The 17,899-nt window shown below is 43.0% G+C and overlaps 1 protein-coding gene across 5 annotated transcripts in view; it reads right to left on the bottom strand.

The window, feature by feature from the left end:
* Nucleotides 1–17,899, bottom strand: part of PTPRT (protein tyrosine phosphatase receptor type T) — a 715,857-nt gene that overhangs the window by 55,394 nt on the left and 642,564 nt on the right. For 2 of the 5 annotated variants that reach the window (XM_075072298.1, XM_075072300.1), the window contains 3 exons: nt 12,622–12,699; nt 12,378–12,425; nt 263–450 (listed from right to left, as the gene is read on the bottom strand). In XM_075072298.1, the coding sequence (XP_074928399.1) occupies nt 263–450; nt 12,378–12,425; nt 12,622–12,699 (314 nt within the window). The remainder of the gene's footprint in view (nt 1–262; nt 451–12,377; nt 12,426–12,621; nt 12,700–17,899) is intronic. The other 3 variants (XM_075072299.1, XM_075072301.1, XM_075072302.1) reach the window with 3 other exon arrangements.

Here is a 17,899-nt window from a genome sequence, read left to right as displayed (position 1 = left end):
TGTTACATGAACCTACGAAGCAGACAGCCCTCAATAATCACTGTCACTACGGGAGACGTGGGCTTGGAGCCACTACAGAAGGTAAAGGAATATGGTTATATTCCTAGCCACAGAAACGCAAAAAGGGGGACATGATCATAGTTATTTCAATTAATAAAAAAAGTCTCTTAAAACGACCATTCTCTACTCCTGAGCCTCCATCCTGACTTGAGAGTTGCTGCAACTTCTCTATTTACTTCTGTGAACAAAATGTTCCTCTCACCTCATACTCCTCTTTAAATCCGTAGCCTTGTCCTCGTTTCATCTGAGTGATGTGCTGTAGCAAGTCGGCCACTCGGATGGCTGGTTGGAACTGCCCCCTAGGGTAGGACATTTCCACTGGCTCACAGCTCCTGTACGGATGAGTCTGGATGGTCAGAGTTGGCTGGGTCATCTCCCCATGGCTGCTCTCTGTTTTAAAGACAGGGAGACAAAACAAGCTTTTACCTATCCATTATTTCTGGTCTCATTCCTGTGCTGTTTGTCCCCCGTCCCCCCCGCCACGTGTCCCCCCCAAAGGTCAGTGCAGGTAAAATAAAGAAGAGAAGCAAGCGCAAAACCACACATGCCCAAACCATCCAGAAAGACTAAGGCACGCTCAAATATTTGTAGTGTAATCAGTCATAGGAACGGCGCCAGGGTTTTTGGTGCCCTAGGTGGGGGTCCTTCCGCGCTTCTGGTCGGCGGCAATTCTGTGGCGGGGGGGTCCTTCCGCACTCCCGGTCTTTGGGGCACTTCAGCAGCAGGTCCCGGAGCGAGGGAAGGACCCACTGCAGAATTGCCGCCGAAGACCCAGAGCGCGGAAGGACCCCCCACCGCCGAATTGCTGCCAAGGGTGGCAAAATGTCGCACCCCCAAATCCTGGCACCCTAGGTGACCGCCTAGGTCGCCTAAATGGAAGCGCCAGCCCTGATCAGTCAGTGAGGCAATCAGAAGGAGACTGGAACAGATGTGGATAGCCAAACAGGCACAACAGTGACAGAAGTAAATGGCATATCTCAAGAAATAATGCACGTTACAATCATGAAATCTGCATGGCAACTCCACTGGAATGATATACTTCTGTTCACAAAGCATGACTGTCCTGCACAGAGGAAAGAACAAGGTTTTCAAAAGTGACTAGTGATTTTTGAGTGCCCAACCATAGCTAGGACTGATTTTCAGAGAGCGAGGGCTCAGCATCTCAAGTTGGGCACCCAGAAATTTGTAAAACCTAAAATTGTCAGTCACTTATGAAATAAAGTTTAGGCCTAATGTATATATTTCAGTTTAAGAAATGTAATGTTATCTGAAAGAACAACAAAACTGCACAGAAATATGGCTACCTTGCACTTATATTTCAGAAATGTAAATGTATCAGAAAAAAATATACCTTTTCAAAAGATATGGATTTAGAAAACATCTCCAGCACTAGGTGAATGAAGACTGTAGCTTCATATATTCAGGCAGAACCCTAACTGTATGGCACAATACTCCGCACTTCTAGCAACACATGATCACCAATCAGGATTCTTCTATTTAACTACAACAGCTCTGCTTAGATGCAATATCTAGTTGCTAGTTCTGATTTCTTTCCAAATGAGCCAACTTAATTCAAGCATTTGATCAAGTGACTCTTTGTCTTGACACTTCGTTAGGGATCTCCTAGGGCTCTTAATGCTCATTGCATTAGTTACTAACCACTATCATCACATTCACATATCCAATATATATCTTCTTCTGTCCAATGACCCAAAGTGACTGGTGATTGTATACAAAGTGATTACTTGCTCACTATTGGAAAGGGCTAGAAACTAGAAGCTATTTCTTGTCAGTAGCGCTACTACGGTCTGTTGGGGGGGCAAAGAGAACAAACTAATCCAGCTGAAACTTGAGGGTAATTTTAGGGAGATGGACTACAACTGCTCCAGCTGAATTTTGGCTATAGCAGCAGAGTGAACACTCCTCCTCTTGCAGAAAACACTACAGAGTTTTGACTTATTCAATTGTCAGAGATGTTGACCACCTTCCACTCATTCTGAAATCTAATGTGCAGTTCTATTAATAATTTTTACCCACTTCTCTTTTAAATCACCTCCTCTAGACTGGGCCACCAATGTGCTGAAGTCTTAAACTAGAGGTTTCTGTGATGTGCACAACTACATTACAAGGTGTTTGTCTCAACTGAAATGCATTTCCTAAGGGCTTGTCTAGCTGAAGAGTTAGTGAGCACCAAGTAGGGGTGTAAATCTACAGCATACCAGAGTGCCATGCACTAATTAGCCATGTGGACCCTGCTGCTGGACACAGGAAGTTTCCTAGCACACTGCGATATACTCCTAGCATCAGGCAATGATGAGCTTTCCATGCTCACTCAGAACAAGCTGTGGGAAGACGGCCTAACTTGGATTTTCTGTGCTTGCAGTACTTTGAGTGGATTCCATGTCCATCACTGGGAGGAGAAGCTGACCTGGTTATTTATGTGAACTTCAGAATGGTCCATGGCTGCATCTACAGATATTTTGCTTTGTACCAAGCGGGGGCGGGGAGGGGGACTTGAATCTTCTTCACGCACATGAATTGCTGTGTATGAGGTGAGTCGAATGTTCAGATGTTCTGCTAATAATGCCTTATGAAACATATTGTTCCCTCTCTGTCTAATCACCCTTTGAGTCTGAGCCTAAGCATGGTTAATGAAACACTCAAGCAAGGCACTACACCATCTCTCAAGATGTGCTGTTTGCAACAATTTTATGAACAATTCAATATGCCCTGGAATGGAGGAGAGGTAACAAGCAAACTCTCATCTCTAACTAGGGCAATCAACCCAAAGGGTCTTCAAAGCGCATTTTAGACAGGCTCTCTTTTTCCTAGAGGTTGCAGAAATAATGTGCTGCATTGCTTATAGCACTGTAATTATGAGAAAAAAGCCACAAAAATAACATTCGCTCTGCAAATTCACACTTCTGATTGTCATTGTTACACTTAACATGGGCTATAGCAATTTGTTACCATGCCCCTAAGACAGACTGCTCTCAGCTCCCACAGAAATCAATGGGACTGTAGGGTGTTCAGCACCTCGGAAGCTCAGAATCCAGTTTGAGTCACTTACTAGTGCTTTATGTGACTCTCCACAAGAACAATGGATCAACATAAAGGAGAATTTAGGGGAAGATGTTTATGAATTCACTATGACGCTCTCATCTGGGGAGTAGCAGAGTGTAACTTGCCTACGTGAGCTGGAGTATCAGTGAGTTCCAGCTCTATGCAGTTCAAACTAAAGTTATTGCAACAGGATATTATGTGATGAAAATCCCTCTACCAAAGAAACGCAAAATAGAAGTATCTTCCAGTGTCTGATGAGTAATCCCAAAGGCAGGAAATTATTGCCTGATTGTTACTAAAATACTTACTGTAGCATACTTTTGTTACTATATAACTAAACAAATAAAATATATAAATAATTGTCATCCTCATGACAGCTGGTAAATTCTCTGGCAGATGTCATGTACATTATAGGAAGCACCTGAAAAATTAGCTCCCCAATCCTACAAGCTGCTCAGTATGAGCAAATCCCTGAACCAGTGTTCCAGTAGGACTACAGGCAGAAGCCCTGTCCACCCAGAACAGTTTATAGCATAGAAACCTCAGATTCCTCTTTTTTAAATGTTATCTTGGTTCACAACTTAGTTTTGTTACTGTGAGATAACACATAGAGGAAGAACATACACACGGAGGGTGTCTGCAGACAAGAAAACCTAACTAAGCTTCAAATGATTCCAGCCCTACTGCACTAATGTGTGTCCTGAATACACAGAGAAGTTTGCTTAGAATCTTTTCCTTTAATATCCACCAGCTCTTTCTGTTTCTGAAATGATACGCTACATAAATGCAATCATCTCTATTTATATTTTTTTCTCTTAATGTTGGCAAGTGGGTAACACGATAAGACTTCCGTTGCACAAAATAAATTAGATTTTGGGTGGGGTTTGTGATGGATTTAATTACACACATATCCAATCTCTGTCTACTAGAGTTAGGGTTGTCAATTACTTGACATCTCTTAAGGACTGGTGTGGCATTATGCGAGTGATACAGTGGCACTTAGTAAAATTAGCTCACTTTTTTATGTGCATAGGCTTTAGTATATGACAAATACCCAACTCAAAGGTGATGCGCTATATGCATGGTGCTATGACAAACATGAGCAAAAATTATCATTTGACTAATGATATGGATTTAGCCAAACTGGGTACATTAATTAGAGATGAGCTAACTGGAAGCATGGTTTGATTTCCTAGCCACATTAGAGGCAGTCTGGAAAGTGCATCCTTCATTCATCTTTCTTTTCTGGAAAAGACAATGAGCAGCAGCTCATGTGTTAGCCATGCTGGCTCATGATGGATAAAAAAAAAGGCTGCAGAAAATCAATTCCCCCTGGTCTTAAAAACACCACTGCCACATTCTGTCAAACACTTAATACTGCATATACTAACCTTGACTGAAGTTTTTGTGCGTTTCCTTTCCCAGCTTCACTAGCAAACGGGATATGTGCTTAAATAAGGAGGGAGAATGCACTGCTACAGTGGACTTGGACCCGGGACTCTTCAGTTCAAGCCCCAGCTCTGCCACTGATTAACTGCGTGGCCCTGACCAAGTCAGTATTTCTGTGCCTTGTGTAAAACGAGGCTAAATGCTGAGAACCTCAGAATACCATACACATCTGCATCTCCCCATGCTCAACTGTCTGATATTTCCAAGGAAAACTTTGCCACCGCCTTGGATTGCCTCATTAGCCACTAAAGCAGGAAGTCTTCTGCACTGACTGCATGTGGCCATGTAGTCAGTCTCACAGTAATGTCATCAGAGAGTCTCATTAAGCAACAACCTTCAACCTCCTAACGCAGGTAATTTCACAGCTGCTTATTCCACTGCAAGTGACATTCAATAAATTGGGCTGCTCCTGGGAGGCCACAAAGAGTGTGTGCACCACCAATTTTTAAACCTCTGACTGCTTAAAAATATAAAAAATAATCCATCCTTCAGATTAAGAAGTCAATGATGATGCACTCACTAATGAAACAATATCATCATAATCTTCACCTTTAAGCTGCTCAGAGATATACTGTAGACAAACCCAGGGCATGTGTGTAATTGTACAGCACCAACCAAGAAATGCAAAAATCTAGGGCAAATTTCTCCATGTGTTTAAAAACAGGCCAGATTGTGTGTGGTTTCTGCATAAGTGCACGGAGGAAAGAAAGGTGCAAGGAACCTTTCACTGTCTTGTTCCCCATGTGCAGGGACAAGGTAGAGTTAAAGTTCCTGTGTGCCCCTGAGGGCTGTGGTTGCTTCGGGCTAGCACCCTCTCGGGTGGGTACAGTGTGGACAAGAATAGGGGGAATTGGAGCCATGGCCAAAGTTCATTCTACACACTAGGAATGGCAGCTAGCTAGGTGCAACGGGAACAACATGCTGCACCCCTCTACCTCCATTCACTGGGGAAGGCTGGGAGATAGCAGCAATACCTCCCAAAATAGCCCCCGACACAATACAGTTCTAAACAAGCCCTGATCAGGGCTGTGCCTTTGTGGTCCAATGTGGGCCATAATGAAACAGCCAGGACACAGGCCTCTCCCACCCCTCTTGCTTTCAGCTAAGTATTAAATTTCCCAGCACAGACACTTGCAAGCATAGTGCCTGAATCCAGGGATATTTCATACCAGAAAGTTAAGCAACTAAAGAAATGCATTATAAAAGTATTAATCAAGCAAAGGGTGGGCTGGAAGCCAAAAAAAACCTATCCCCCGTGTCTTTCTATCAACAAATCATGTCACAACTGAGTCTAGTGAGTCATCTAGTATTCCAAACACTGCACATTTATTAGCAGAAAGCGTAACAGATGGGAACAAATATGCCAACAAATATGCAGGTAGCACTGTGTGATGGATATTGGTTTCTGGGGTGGCTGATGATCTTTCTCCCATATTTTTACATAAACCAGTTTTACCATCAAACTATTTTGCAGATGCAGCTTTGTACAGTGTCTGGAGAATGGGATTGGGAAGTCAGGAAAATACAGTTACTTACCCTATAGTATGTGTAGTTCTTTGACATGGTGCCAACAGTGTTCATCTCACTCTAGGTATGCATGCTCCACTGGATTTTTTCCCCCCATAGAATCATAGACTATCAGGGTTGGAAGGGACCTCAGGAGGTCATCTAGTCCAACCCCCTGCTCAAAGCAGGACCAATCCCCAACTAAATCATCCCAGCCAGGGCTTTGTCAAGCCTGACCTTAAATACCTCTTTTGAGTAACTGTGTCCATTAGGACCGCACATATGCCCTGTCCTCTTTAAGCTCCCAGACAAGGGCATGAAGGGCAGGACTGTCATGACATTTCTTCAGTTCCCTTGCAACTCAAAGCCCAAACAGCAGGGATGGAGGGTAGGTTGTGGGATCCTCACTGACTATAACTTCTCAAAGAACCAAGGTTACTGTAGGATAAGTAACCATACTTTGAGTATGGATCCCACTCTAGGTGACTGGAAAACAGTATCGTCCCCAGAAGGTGGGAGTGAGGAGGTTCAGCTATATCCGTCAAATGGAGATTGAAGTACTGCTCTTCCAAACTTGGCATCCATGTCAAGTGCACAGTTTCACAAAGCTCAGTGGAGTGCTCCATGTGGCTGCCTTATTAACCAGAAATAGGTATATATCTGAAGCAGTCCAAAGACGTTTCCTGAACCCTACCGGAGTGTGCTTTCATATTTGGGGGTATAAGTTTGCTAACCAATTTACAGCAAGTGGAAATGAATTGTGTAATCCACTGAGATTCTCTGGGATGAGACAGATCGGCCCTTTGATGTCAGAAATGGCCATGAAGAGGTAGGGAGAAAATCTGAAAGGTTTAGTCCTGTTCATGTAATAAACCAGGACCCTGGACAACATCCATAGTACAAAGTTTTGTTTCTTTTGGCAACATATGGGGCTTCAGAAAGAAGACTACTAAGGTGACAGACTGATTCAGATGGAATTCTGAGACCACTTTAGGGACAAATTTAGGGTGTCGTTAATTCACCACTTTATCCCTGTGGAAGGATGTATATGATGGTCCAACCATGTGAACTTGTGGTTCTCTTGACTCTTCATGTTGGCTACAGGAAAGACCATCTTGATGGTGAGATTATAACACAAGCATTTCAACAATGCTTTCAGTGAAGGCTCCTTAAGCAACAGGAAAACCACATTAAGGTTCCAAATGAGAGTAGGGTCTTTGGCAGCAGCGGAAGTACAGAGAAGGCCCTTGAATAATCTTGATACTGCAAGGTGTAAAAAGGCTGTATGTGACCATATTGGAGCATGGCATGCGGATATTACAGCCAGATGGACCTTAAGGACTGATGCTTCAGGAGCAGCATGTAATCCAGAATTTTTGGTATTGGGATCTCAACTGGGTTCACAAAATTTTGCATTGCCCAAATGGAATTTTTTTTTCCACTTCAAAGAGTAGATCTTCCTGGTGGAGGGTTTCCAATGCTATAGAAGGATCTGATTGATCCCTACAAGTCTATCTCTGTTGGGCTTGCTCATAGTAAATATCCAGGCTGTCAGACGTAACAACTGAGGGTCCTGGTGCAATATTTGACCCTGGTTTTGTGAGAGCATGTCTGGACTGGTGTGAAGGCATATGGAGAGCTGGCTGGATACCTGTAGGTGATCCAACAGCCAAAATTGCCTCTGCTATTAAGAGGCTATTTTGTTCTGTCTAATATTAGACATGATCCTGGGGATCAGGGGATTGCATAGAAGGCACAGAGTAGTCCTCAAGATCAACAAGGCACAGAGGTGTCCAGACGGGAGCTGAGGCTCACACTTTCCCTGAAACAGAAGTTCTTGCACTGACATTGTCCAGCCTGGCAAACAGGTCTACAGTGGGAGCTCTCCACCAGCAGAATATTGGTTCTAGAATGGATTTCCACAATGACCACTTGTGGCTGGTTATCACATTGCTGCTCAGGAAGTCTATTGGATAATTGTTGACCCATGGTAGGTGCAGAGTTATTGGAATGACTCAATGCTGATGGCGCCATTCCCAGAAATCGATTGCTTCCAGGCAGAGAGGTAATGATTGAGTGCCTCCTTCCTTGTCTATATAGTGCTTTGCTGATGCTTTGACCATCAGGATCTTCATTGTAACATTTTAAAGATAGGTAGGAATGCCATGCAAGCCAGTCTGAGTACGAGATGTTCATATGTAATTATAGATTGTCCTGAGATCATAAATCTTGCATTTGCAAGTGGCTCCACTCTGCCCCGATGTGTCTGTGACCAGTGTTGTTGTTGGGGAAGAGACTGAGAAGGGTAACCCTTTCATTACATTCAGTGGGAAGCCATCTGTCTGATGTTATAACAGACAATGCCCGGTGGTATGGCATGAGGCAGCTTCCCAAGGTCACGCTCTGTGGAAAGGTTTCTATACAGCTGTCCATCATCCCATCAAATTTGCTGATGGGTCATCCCAGAAGGTGGAGGGGGATCAATGCCCTTTGTTTTACTCAGGGCATTTCCTGGCCAGGTACCTCCATTTGTCCATTGTACCCTGCGGTGCGCAGTTTCTGATGTCGCAATATCTGAGGGTGGTATGCCCTTCGATAGGGTGTAGGAATGTAGATCCCCAGAAAGCACTAGGCTGCTTTGGAATATTTCCAGGCATGTAGGGCCCTACCGGTCCATTCATTGAACTGCTCTGACCCCTCGAAGGGCAAGTCTTCAATCCTGGCTCATACTTTAGGAGGGATACCTGAAGCTTGGTGCCATGACGCTCTACAAATGGCCACTACAGCGGTCACAGACTTGGCCTCGGTGTCAGAGGCCTCCATCACTGCCTGTAGATGGCTATGAGCTGGTCTTTTACAATGTGTTTCAGCTCCTCTGTTTTTGTGAAGGTGTTTGGCCAAGAAGGATGTCACCCTATTCCATATCAATAAGTCATATTTTGCCAGCAATGCCTGACAGCTGGCCACTCTCAATTGGAGCGAGGCTGATGAGTATGCCTTTCTTCCAGATGGATCATAGCCTTTGGGATCTTTGTCCTTCAGTATGTTTTTGGTGGGTCTTGACTTCTCCTGAGCAGATGAGACTGCCAAGGAGTCAGGGTTGGCGTGGGAGTCAAATTAATCAAAACTGGAAGTGTTCCCTGGTACCAGGTTTTGGCACATTTAGCTATTGCTGGAATAGTTTCTGGCATTTGCCACGAGGTTCTTGCTGGGTCTAGGATGACTCATTTATAAGGAGCAGGGCAGCCCTTTTCAGCCTACTGCATCCAACTTGTGAGATGTCAAATTTGGGGGTGTTGATGGCTTCTGTGCCACTTGCTCTACAGACAATTTGAGGTCAAATCTCCTGGCTCCAATACCATTTCCACACACTGTCTCAGAAGATGGAGGTACAGCGTCACATGTCTCAAGTTGCAGGTTGTTGCAGAGAAGGAGAGGCAGATTGAGCAACTGCTTGGGACATGAGACTCTCCCAAGAAGAATAGGCATTCGTTGTACCTGTCTTTCAGTGCAGTTAGCTCATCACAGGATGGAGAAGGCTTGAAGTCTGTAGGGTTTGAGTGCACCATTCTAACAACCTGTATAGGGGGAGCTATACAGAGGGGTTTGCAAGCAGTTTTTAGTTTGACAAACATCAGAACAGACCTGCCTAGGAAGAATAAATGAACGAAGGTAGTTGAGAGGTATCTCAGAGAAGTGGAATAAGCTTTTGGGAAATTTAGCCAAAGCAATCATATAGCAGACTGGATACTCACTAGCTTCCTTCTTGCTGCCATGGGCAGTAAGAGGGAACTGTGAGAGGATCATGGTCACCCCACCTTTTGTGCCCTCATAGAGGAGCATAAGGTAGCACAGGGTGCATGCATTGGCCTGACACTGCTATTCAAAAATATCTGGTCTCATGTGCCTGGGGCACATACACACCTACTGTGGCATACCACACTGACACATACTTGAAGAACTGCTCCTGGGTTGTGATTCTGGTTTTGTCCGCAACTCACCAGGCAGCCTTGAGCAAGTTGCTAAAGGCTTTCTTTTCAGAGGGGTTTACTACCTGTGGCTCTTAACTTCAGCTGGAACTGTGGGTGCAAAGGATCTCTGAAAATCAATTTGATTCTTAATAATTATTATTGCTTTTCTCTAAACGTTGGGATTTTGAAAGCCTTTGTTTTTTTTTTCCTGTAGGAAGTCTGGATCAAGTCATATATAATCTTCTCTTTAGCCTCAAATTAAGAAGTGTGCAGTTCGCACAGCGATTTAGCTGTCCTAACAAGACCACTGTGCTCACTACCCAGAATACAGATGTGAAAACAGCTCCAGCAAAATAGGGGCCTCTGTTCTGACAGATGCGAAATACAGAGCTGAGGGTGGACAGCACGTCCCAGTATACTGCAGCAATAGGCCTTGCGTTGTGGGGGGAGCACAATTGTGATATGAATTCACATTTAGATTTCTCTTAGACAGCACTTCGTCTTTGGGAAACTAAGAAATACAACCCTACTGGAAAATGGACACATTCCCCCCTGGAAAAAGAACCCTCTCTTCCCAAAGTCAGTATTGTGACAGATTGCATGAGAAATGTACGTACTGCAACAGTCTCTTCCAGCCTCTCTTTGTTCCTTTGCTGTTACCGGGTAATATAGGGCACTCATGTGCTTGTGTGTCATTTTTTCCTGATCTAACTACTGGGCTGCTACCTGCTCAGGGTAACGTTTAAGACAGTTGCAATAGATTACTGTGTCCGGAAGGGAAAAGTTACTGCAGATAATCCAAAATGACAGGTCTGATAAATACCACTGGGTAGATTCTGATCTTCCACATATCTGTTTTCTAATTCATAGCAGGGGAATTGCCTTTTTCAAATTCCACAGACAGTAAGTACAGGCATCCTCAAGGGAGATCCAAAACTGGTAGGCTATTACTACTGTTGTATTCAAGGTACACCTCTAATAAGTTTCTGAATAGCTCTTTCTCCTTTAGCCAGCTTAAAAGTTTCTCCTGCCCATTCTGCTGTCTCTTTGTTAATTTGATGGCGCAGCATATTCTTTTTAAAACTCCAAAGAATGAAAGTTTCAGAGTTGGATACCTGAAGCTAGACTACTTTGATTGGTATTTAGGTACCTAAATAAAAGTGGCTTGATTTTCAGAGGTGCTGAGCACTGACGATTTCTATTAAAGTCAAAAGGAGTCATGGCACACTCAACTACTCTGACATTTACAAGGTCACTTTTATTCAGGTGCTGAAACAGGGGATATGAAAGGTAATATCTAACATCCATTTTGAAAACTTTGGCCTATAGAGTCTCCTTTCATAAAATAAAAATACCATTATGCATTTTCCCTTGGCTTTAACTCAGTGCAAACTCTCTTAACATAGGCAAAATTCTCCTCTGTGATCTGCACTTTCTACTGTATATTCAGTCCTCGTTTTGTACCATATTCCCATTGACATTAATCTCGGTTTTCTTCAGGTTTAGTATCGCACCATGATATCCAAATGTTGATCAATGGGAGTTTTGTGCATGACAGACAGAGTAGGGTAATGTATTACAAGTGGAGAAATTTTTCCTTGCTTTTACAGTTCTCAATGTACTCAGTATGAAAGTCTCCCTTTCCCAAGCTCAGCCCCTGATTTCCGCATGGAACCTGTTGCACTCATAACTGATTGCATCCAAAGAAGCAGGCTTCAACCAATTTTGAATATGCAAACACTCATTTATGCACACGAGCTGGGGATCTCAGATCTGATCTTCACACACAAAGCACGTGTGTGTCAGCTTTGTAGACACAATCACTTACATGAACCAAAATGGTTTCCAAAATTGGAGAATGGATGGAAATTTGGCCCATCATGTCACATCCTACACATAAAAGAGGCACCTGACACCTCTCAAGTTCTCAGATGTTGTCTTTTATTCTCCTTTTAATAAGAAAGATAGTGCAGTTTTTTTTCCTGATCAATTTTGTCCACTTTCCAAGATTTCACTAATTTTCATGTTTGTGCGTATTTTGAATGGAACCGAAATATACAATGATTTGGGCCTACTTTTTATTTAAGCATCCACATTACAATATTCCAGCATAATGGCAAACAGCAGCTCTAAGGGGAAGTCACATTTCTGTTTTGGCTGTAGGACTACACTTAACCTTAGAGTTGCCTCAGTTTCCGCAATAACAAAATGGTGGTCAATCCAAAGGAGGGTTGTACTATTGGAGCCTAAACCATCTGGCAGTGTCCCTTAGAATCATTTTCAGATGCAGTAAATATTTTCCCTCTACTGGAGTACAGTGCACCATACCTGTCTTCTTACCTAGCAGCGCAGTCGATGGAACAGTGTCTGATGATACTTTGAGATGGAATTCCGGTCACCCACACGACACGGATCAATGGAAATCAACAGATCAACGAGGAAAACAAATTAAAAAAATGAAAACAAGGTTAGCCGTATCCAACATTCAGAAGACTCAGTCCATATGTCATACCGGGAAATGTAAAATAAACAAAGAAAACTAGAAAAATAAAATAAAATCTGGCACTAGTACCTGAGTAGTAGGAATTCAACAAAGATTTGCTCTGAAGGGTTTTGCTTTGGACAGAAAATGAACAAGGAGAGGATGATGCTAGGTAGGAAAGACACAAGGAAAAGACTTTAGAAACATATATATTTAGGGAGACAGAACAGGGAGAAAGTTCCTCAAAGAACATGGCAATATTGAATACATAGGGCTTATCAAAATTAAATCAATTGTTCATCTGAGCACGCATATTAACTTTATTTCACCACTAGACTACTACAGGCCCCAAACATTGAAGTACTGCTATTGTAACATATAAGATTTGGGAACACTGTAGACTACTATTCTATTTTTTTTTAATAAGAGTTGTATTTGTTGTTACACAAGAAATAAATTTGTTTTAGTTTCAAAGAGATGGATTCCTAAAAACAACTCCCAGAAATACAAGCCACCCAAGGTTGAGTGGACTACAAATAATAAAATAAGCCTGCTCGCTAAATGTGATATATACATTACTTATAAACTAAGACAGGAAGATACAATTTGAAGGCAATCTTTCTGTAGAAGAATAGAGGGGTGGGTAGCTTTTACATGAGACATTTTGGAAAGAGATGAACTCTCTCCAGGAGTAGAACAGGGCAGGAAAGCTAGGGGCTGCTGCTTTAGCATCAGATCCCTAAAGTGGCACCTCGGCTTGGTGGCAAAAGAGGCAGCTAAGAGGCAGCTACCCTAAGTGTGCATCTTACAGAGTATGTGCTTTTGGGACTAAGCCTAGGAAGCGTGCACACTGTATCACACATGCCTGCTGCAGATCTAATAGTACACAAATGGTGTTAGCTGCAACTGGAGGATGGGCTCCCTGGAAACGACAAGTGGCGCCTATCTTCTCCCACTCAAGGGATGATATTCTCTGGGCAAGGATCAACAGATCATTTCCTTGCTAATCAAAACAGATCAAGGAAGGGCGCAGGGATCAGCATTCATGTGGCGCACTCACTTTTTAGACAGTCAATTTATGGAGCTGGCTTATACATGGGTCAGCTTAAATGTGAATATTTATGGCAACCAATCATTTCTAAGGGCATTTTTTTTTGTAATCCTCTGTCATTTATTCCTATAGTGACAAATAATGACTTCCTTTTCACTGTGATAGGAAACAAACAAATACAAAATCTCAGTACATCAAAAAGATGTCTATAGATTAAATAGAAATAGCTATTCCATAATACAAGTAGATAAAATTCAATATGCAAAGTAAATTTCAGATGCAATTTCTACATCTCCAGAGTAAACATTACTGACAAATTTATAAACACTCATAAAAATTTTTCCATGGGGTGAATATAAGTATTCACTAGTCTAGAGAATTTCAAGCGGAATTTGTAGAATTGCCCACTAAACAGATTACATCACCCAGTGAAAGCGCCTGCAGTTTTCTCAATATAACACTTCTCTGTTGTTGTGTTGTTCATCAACATCTGCAGCTTATAACATACCAGCTGACATAATGGGGGGTAAGTGAACTGTCTCACACATTGGTCTCCTGAAGTTCTTCACCAGCTACCTTTAGGATATGATGCATGACTCTTTTTTCGGACTCCTACCCCTGCTGTCTGGCTGTTCTATTTTGCTACCCCTATTCATCCTCATATGTTAACTGGGAAGCATCCACTTCTACAGAAGGGAAACTGAAGTGTAGAAAGTTTATGTGACTTTCTTAAGATCATGCAACAAGTCAGTAGCAAACTGGGGAGTGGAATTCAAGTTTTCTAAGATCCAGGAGCCTATGTAAAATCACTGGATCAACATTGCCTTTGCATTAGTTCAGCATAAGGTACTTACATATCTATGGATAGAAGCCTAATCAATATTTAAGTAAATTTAACAAAAACTTTTACTCATTTATGTTCAGTGAAACAGAGCAGAGTGGCAAGAAGGGGAGGTTAATTCTTTTGGGTGTGGAGGGAGGAAACAAACAACAAAAGGCCAGATTTTCAAAACTCTTTTTCAATGGAAGATCGGCAGGGAACACTTGGGCATTGGCACAAATCAGTCAAGCAGTCACGTGCATAACCAGAGAGTTATGTGCACAATTATCCAACCAGAGGGGTTTTACAGGCACAACTGATATGTACATATTTCATGAAACTCATCCAGATGAGTTTCAACCAATGCAGAGGGCCAGCACAAAGCATATGCACCAGCTAAATCCTGAAGCCCTCTAAGGTGGTGTGTGGATCTTGTACAGGATCATTACACGGGGGTCAATTTCGCAGCCAGTTTAGAGATGTTTGAAAATCTTGTCCCAAAAAATAACATGGATTTTGCAGAGAATGTTCAGAATAATTAAAAGGCAGCTGATATTGTGGCCTAATCAAACTTGCCAGCACCCCTTCACTCTGGGTATTCGTCTGTCTCCACGATGGTTTCCATGAATACACAGCTTTATTTATTTATTTTAAATAATTTCCATTATCCTGTAAGTCACTGTGTTATATGTAGCAGGATGCAACCAACTGGAAGTAGAAGTTGCATATGGGCACAGATAAGAATTAAATTTTGATGTCATAGTCTACTTTGATTGACAGTATGTCTCAAGTTCCCTTGGATCTGCTTCCTTATAAGTTCACAGAAGAAAAACACAAGTGAGGTGTAAGCAGAGAATAAGCATGTCTGACTAGACCTGGGATGAAAGATAGCCCTTAACATCCTCTGAGGCACTTACCTATATGCTCCTTTCACGGGCTTGCTCTTGCTATTAGACAGGATGATTTTATGACCACACCAGAAATCATTAACACAAGTCAGGGTTCCACTGTGCTCCCCCATCCTGCTCATTGCTTCTCACTTTGTACTTCTACATGTTCCTTGTGGGTGATGTATAGGTTTCAAAACCTGGATATTCAACTGAATGCCACTTTGCTCCCTAAATTAGATGCTTGAATAGTTTAACAAACCTTAACAAATTGTTGGCCTTCACACATATATCTCATTTTTTAGTCATTTAGTCCCTGGATGTCAAGGCCAAGCTGGTTGCCCTGATGATGTAGCATTCACCTCTGGACTAGCCCTGCATAATCTATGATACTGTGACATTCCTTCGTTGTAGTGTCAGAAAAGTGGTGCCTTTGTGAAGGCTGTATTATTTGTATATCATTGTTCAGATGATGTGCTGCCTGCCCTGTCACATTGATGGGACTGCCAGACTACATGAGATACCCTTTCAGTAACAACCCAGCGTGCATCTTGTTGGACACTTCACAGATGCTAGGGGATAATTTTAGCTCCCACCACGTCTGTTCTTCCTTGTCACTTCTTTTTAGCAGCACCCCTGCACTGAGCTGATACCTTGTGCTGTGTCTCACAGAGCAAAATGGCACTTTCAAGATGATCTTTCATACTAAGGAGCAGTCTCAAATATAAACAGACTCAATCAGTTCCTTTTCCTGAGATTAGCATAAAACTTTCCTTTACACATTTGGGCAATAAATAGAAGATGAATGGCCTGAATCACCTCTGTATTATTCCAATATAAATCTGGAACAGCTGGAATAATATTACAGTTGGTCCAGCCTGTTGTATTTTTTCTTTCAAGTAAGTTTTATTTATGCTCTCGTATGGGGCTGAGTAAACAGGTCAGTTCTCTAAGTCCTTACCTAGTTAAGCCTCTCATTAATTTCAACAGGAGTTATGCCTGCAAAAGGGCTGTATGGTTAAGCAACAACACTAAAAGGAGTAAGCAATCTAATAATAGCCTATTTTCTGCTGCTCTTTCAGCAGATCCTGCACTGCCTCTTCCAGTCTACAGGAGACAGCCCTTACTGAAACAGAAATAGTCTTGATAACAAGGATACATAGAACATCCCTGTCCAAGGGCAAAACTCAGCCCTGTCCAGACGGTCACCATCTGTCATGTGGAGCTGACCTGTCTCCTCGCTCTGGGACCATGTGCTACTAACCAGTGCATAGGGCTTGTGTTGGCCCTCTGCAAAGGGCTGTTTCACCCCAAGAAGATATACACTTAAGGAAATGCACTTTCTCGCTCGTGTATGAAACCGACACTTTAAAGGGAGAACCCACTTTTATAAGTATCATCTGGGAGCTTTAAAAACACTTGTATCTAGAGCACTGAGACTTGGTGTTGGGAGATGTGCATTTCTACAGAATGATGGAAGATGAGCCCAAGAAATGAAGTTACGCCAAATGTACCTTTTGCTGAGGAGTGCGGCTATGTTCGGCTGAATCAGGTGGCACCACCTCGAATACAAACTTGCATTCAAAAAGCAGGTAAATACTTTGCTGGTGTGTGAAATACCACGGCTGCTAAGGAAAATGCATGAGGATATGTTGTGACAATCCACTGTGATTTCTATGTAATGGCAAAAGAGTGTGGAGCACAGATGTTGTAGTGAAGGCACAGTGGTTAAGTTACAGTGTTGTATCAGTTTAATAGCTGACATGTCCAGTGGGTTACTATCCTGCCGTTGCATAGGGATGGATTTAATCTAACAAGACTTTTTTCTCTGTGATCAAAAGAATATTAACGACCAGGTTTAAGCTCACAAAAGCAAAAGCAAAGTTCAGGTGGACACTTGGGGCTAAAGGTAGGAGGAGAAAAGAGCAGAAGCACTTGCCCAGTTGTCTCCACCATTCTCCAAATCTGCAAACACAGATGGGACAACTGCAAACCTAACTACCCATTTACATGCTCAATTACTGGAACTGTGCATAGAAATGTTCTTCCTCCCAGAGGCAGTAGGTGAAGGAACATATTGGTGAGTGAACCAGGGGCTGAGGAGCGCCATTTAAAGTGGGAGGACCACATGGGGGAAGGGTGGGTCCTGCCCTCAGGGTTGTGACATGGGAGGTGTCAGCTCTTGCCCTCAGGGTTGGTTGGGTGCTGTCCCCATGGCTTGGGAGGCCCCATCCCCGGGAAGGGGTCAGGTGTTGCCTCAGTTGTCTCTCCAGCTGCCTTGGAGAGCAAGACTGCCCTGCACTCACCCTACAGCAGCTCCTGTCCTGTGGAGCTGGCCTGTCTTCTCACTCTGGCCTATTAGCTGTTGCCTCAGCGTGCAGGTGAGGCCTCCCCCAACAATACCTTGCCCTGTCCCACCCCTTCCTGTTGCTGCAAGATGACCTGTCTCTACCTGGGCTGTTGCAGGCCAAAAAATGGTTGGGTCCAAGCCAGGGCCCAGGTTGGCCTGGCTCCACAGTCTATGGGGTGGAAGATTTTGTATCCTCCTTGGCAAATCAAGTCTCCTACCTTCCATTTTGAACATACACTGATGGGCAGGGCTTCTCTAAA

This window comes from Chelonoidis abingdonii, chromosome 14, assembly GCF_003597395.2.
Source record: "Chelonoidis abingdonii isolate Lonesome George chromosome 14, CheloAbing_2.0, whole genome shotgun sequence".
Lineage (NCBI taxonomy): Eukaryota > Metazoa > Chordata > Testudines > Testudinidae > Chelonoidis > Chelonoidis abingdonii.
This window is presented reverse-complemented; position numbering and strand designations above follow the sequence as displayed.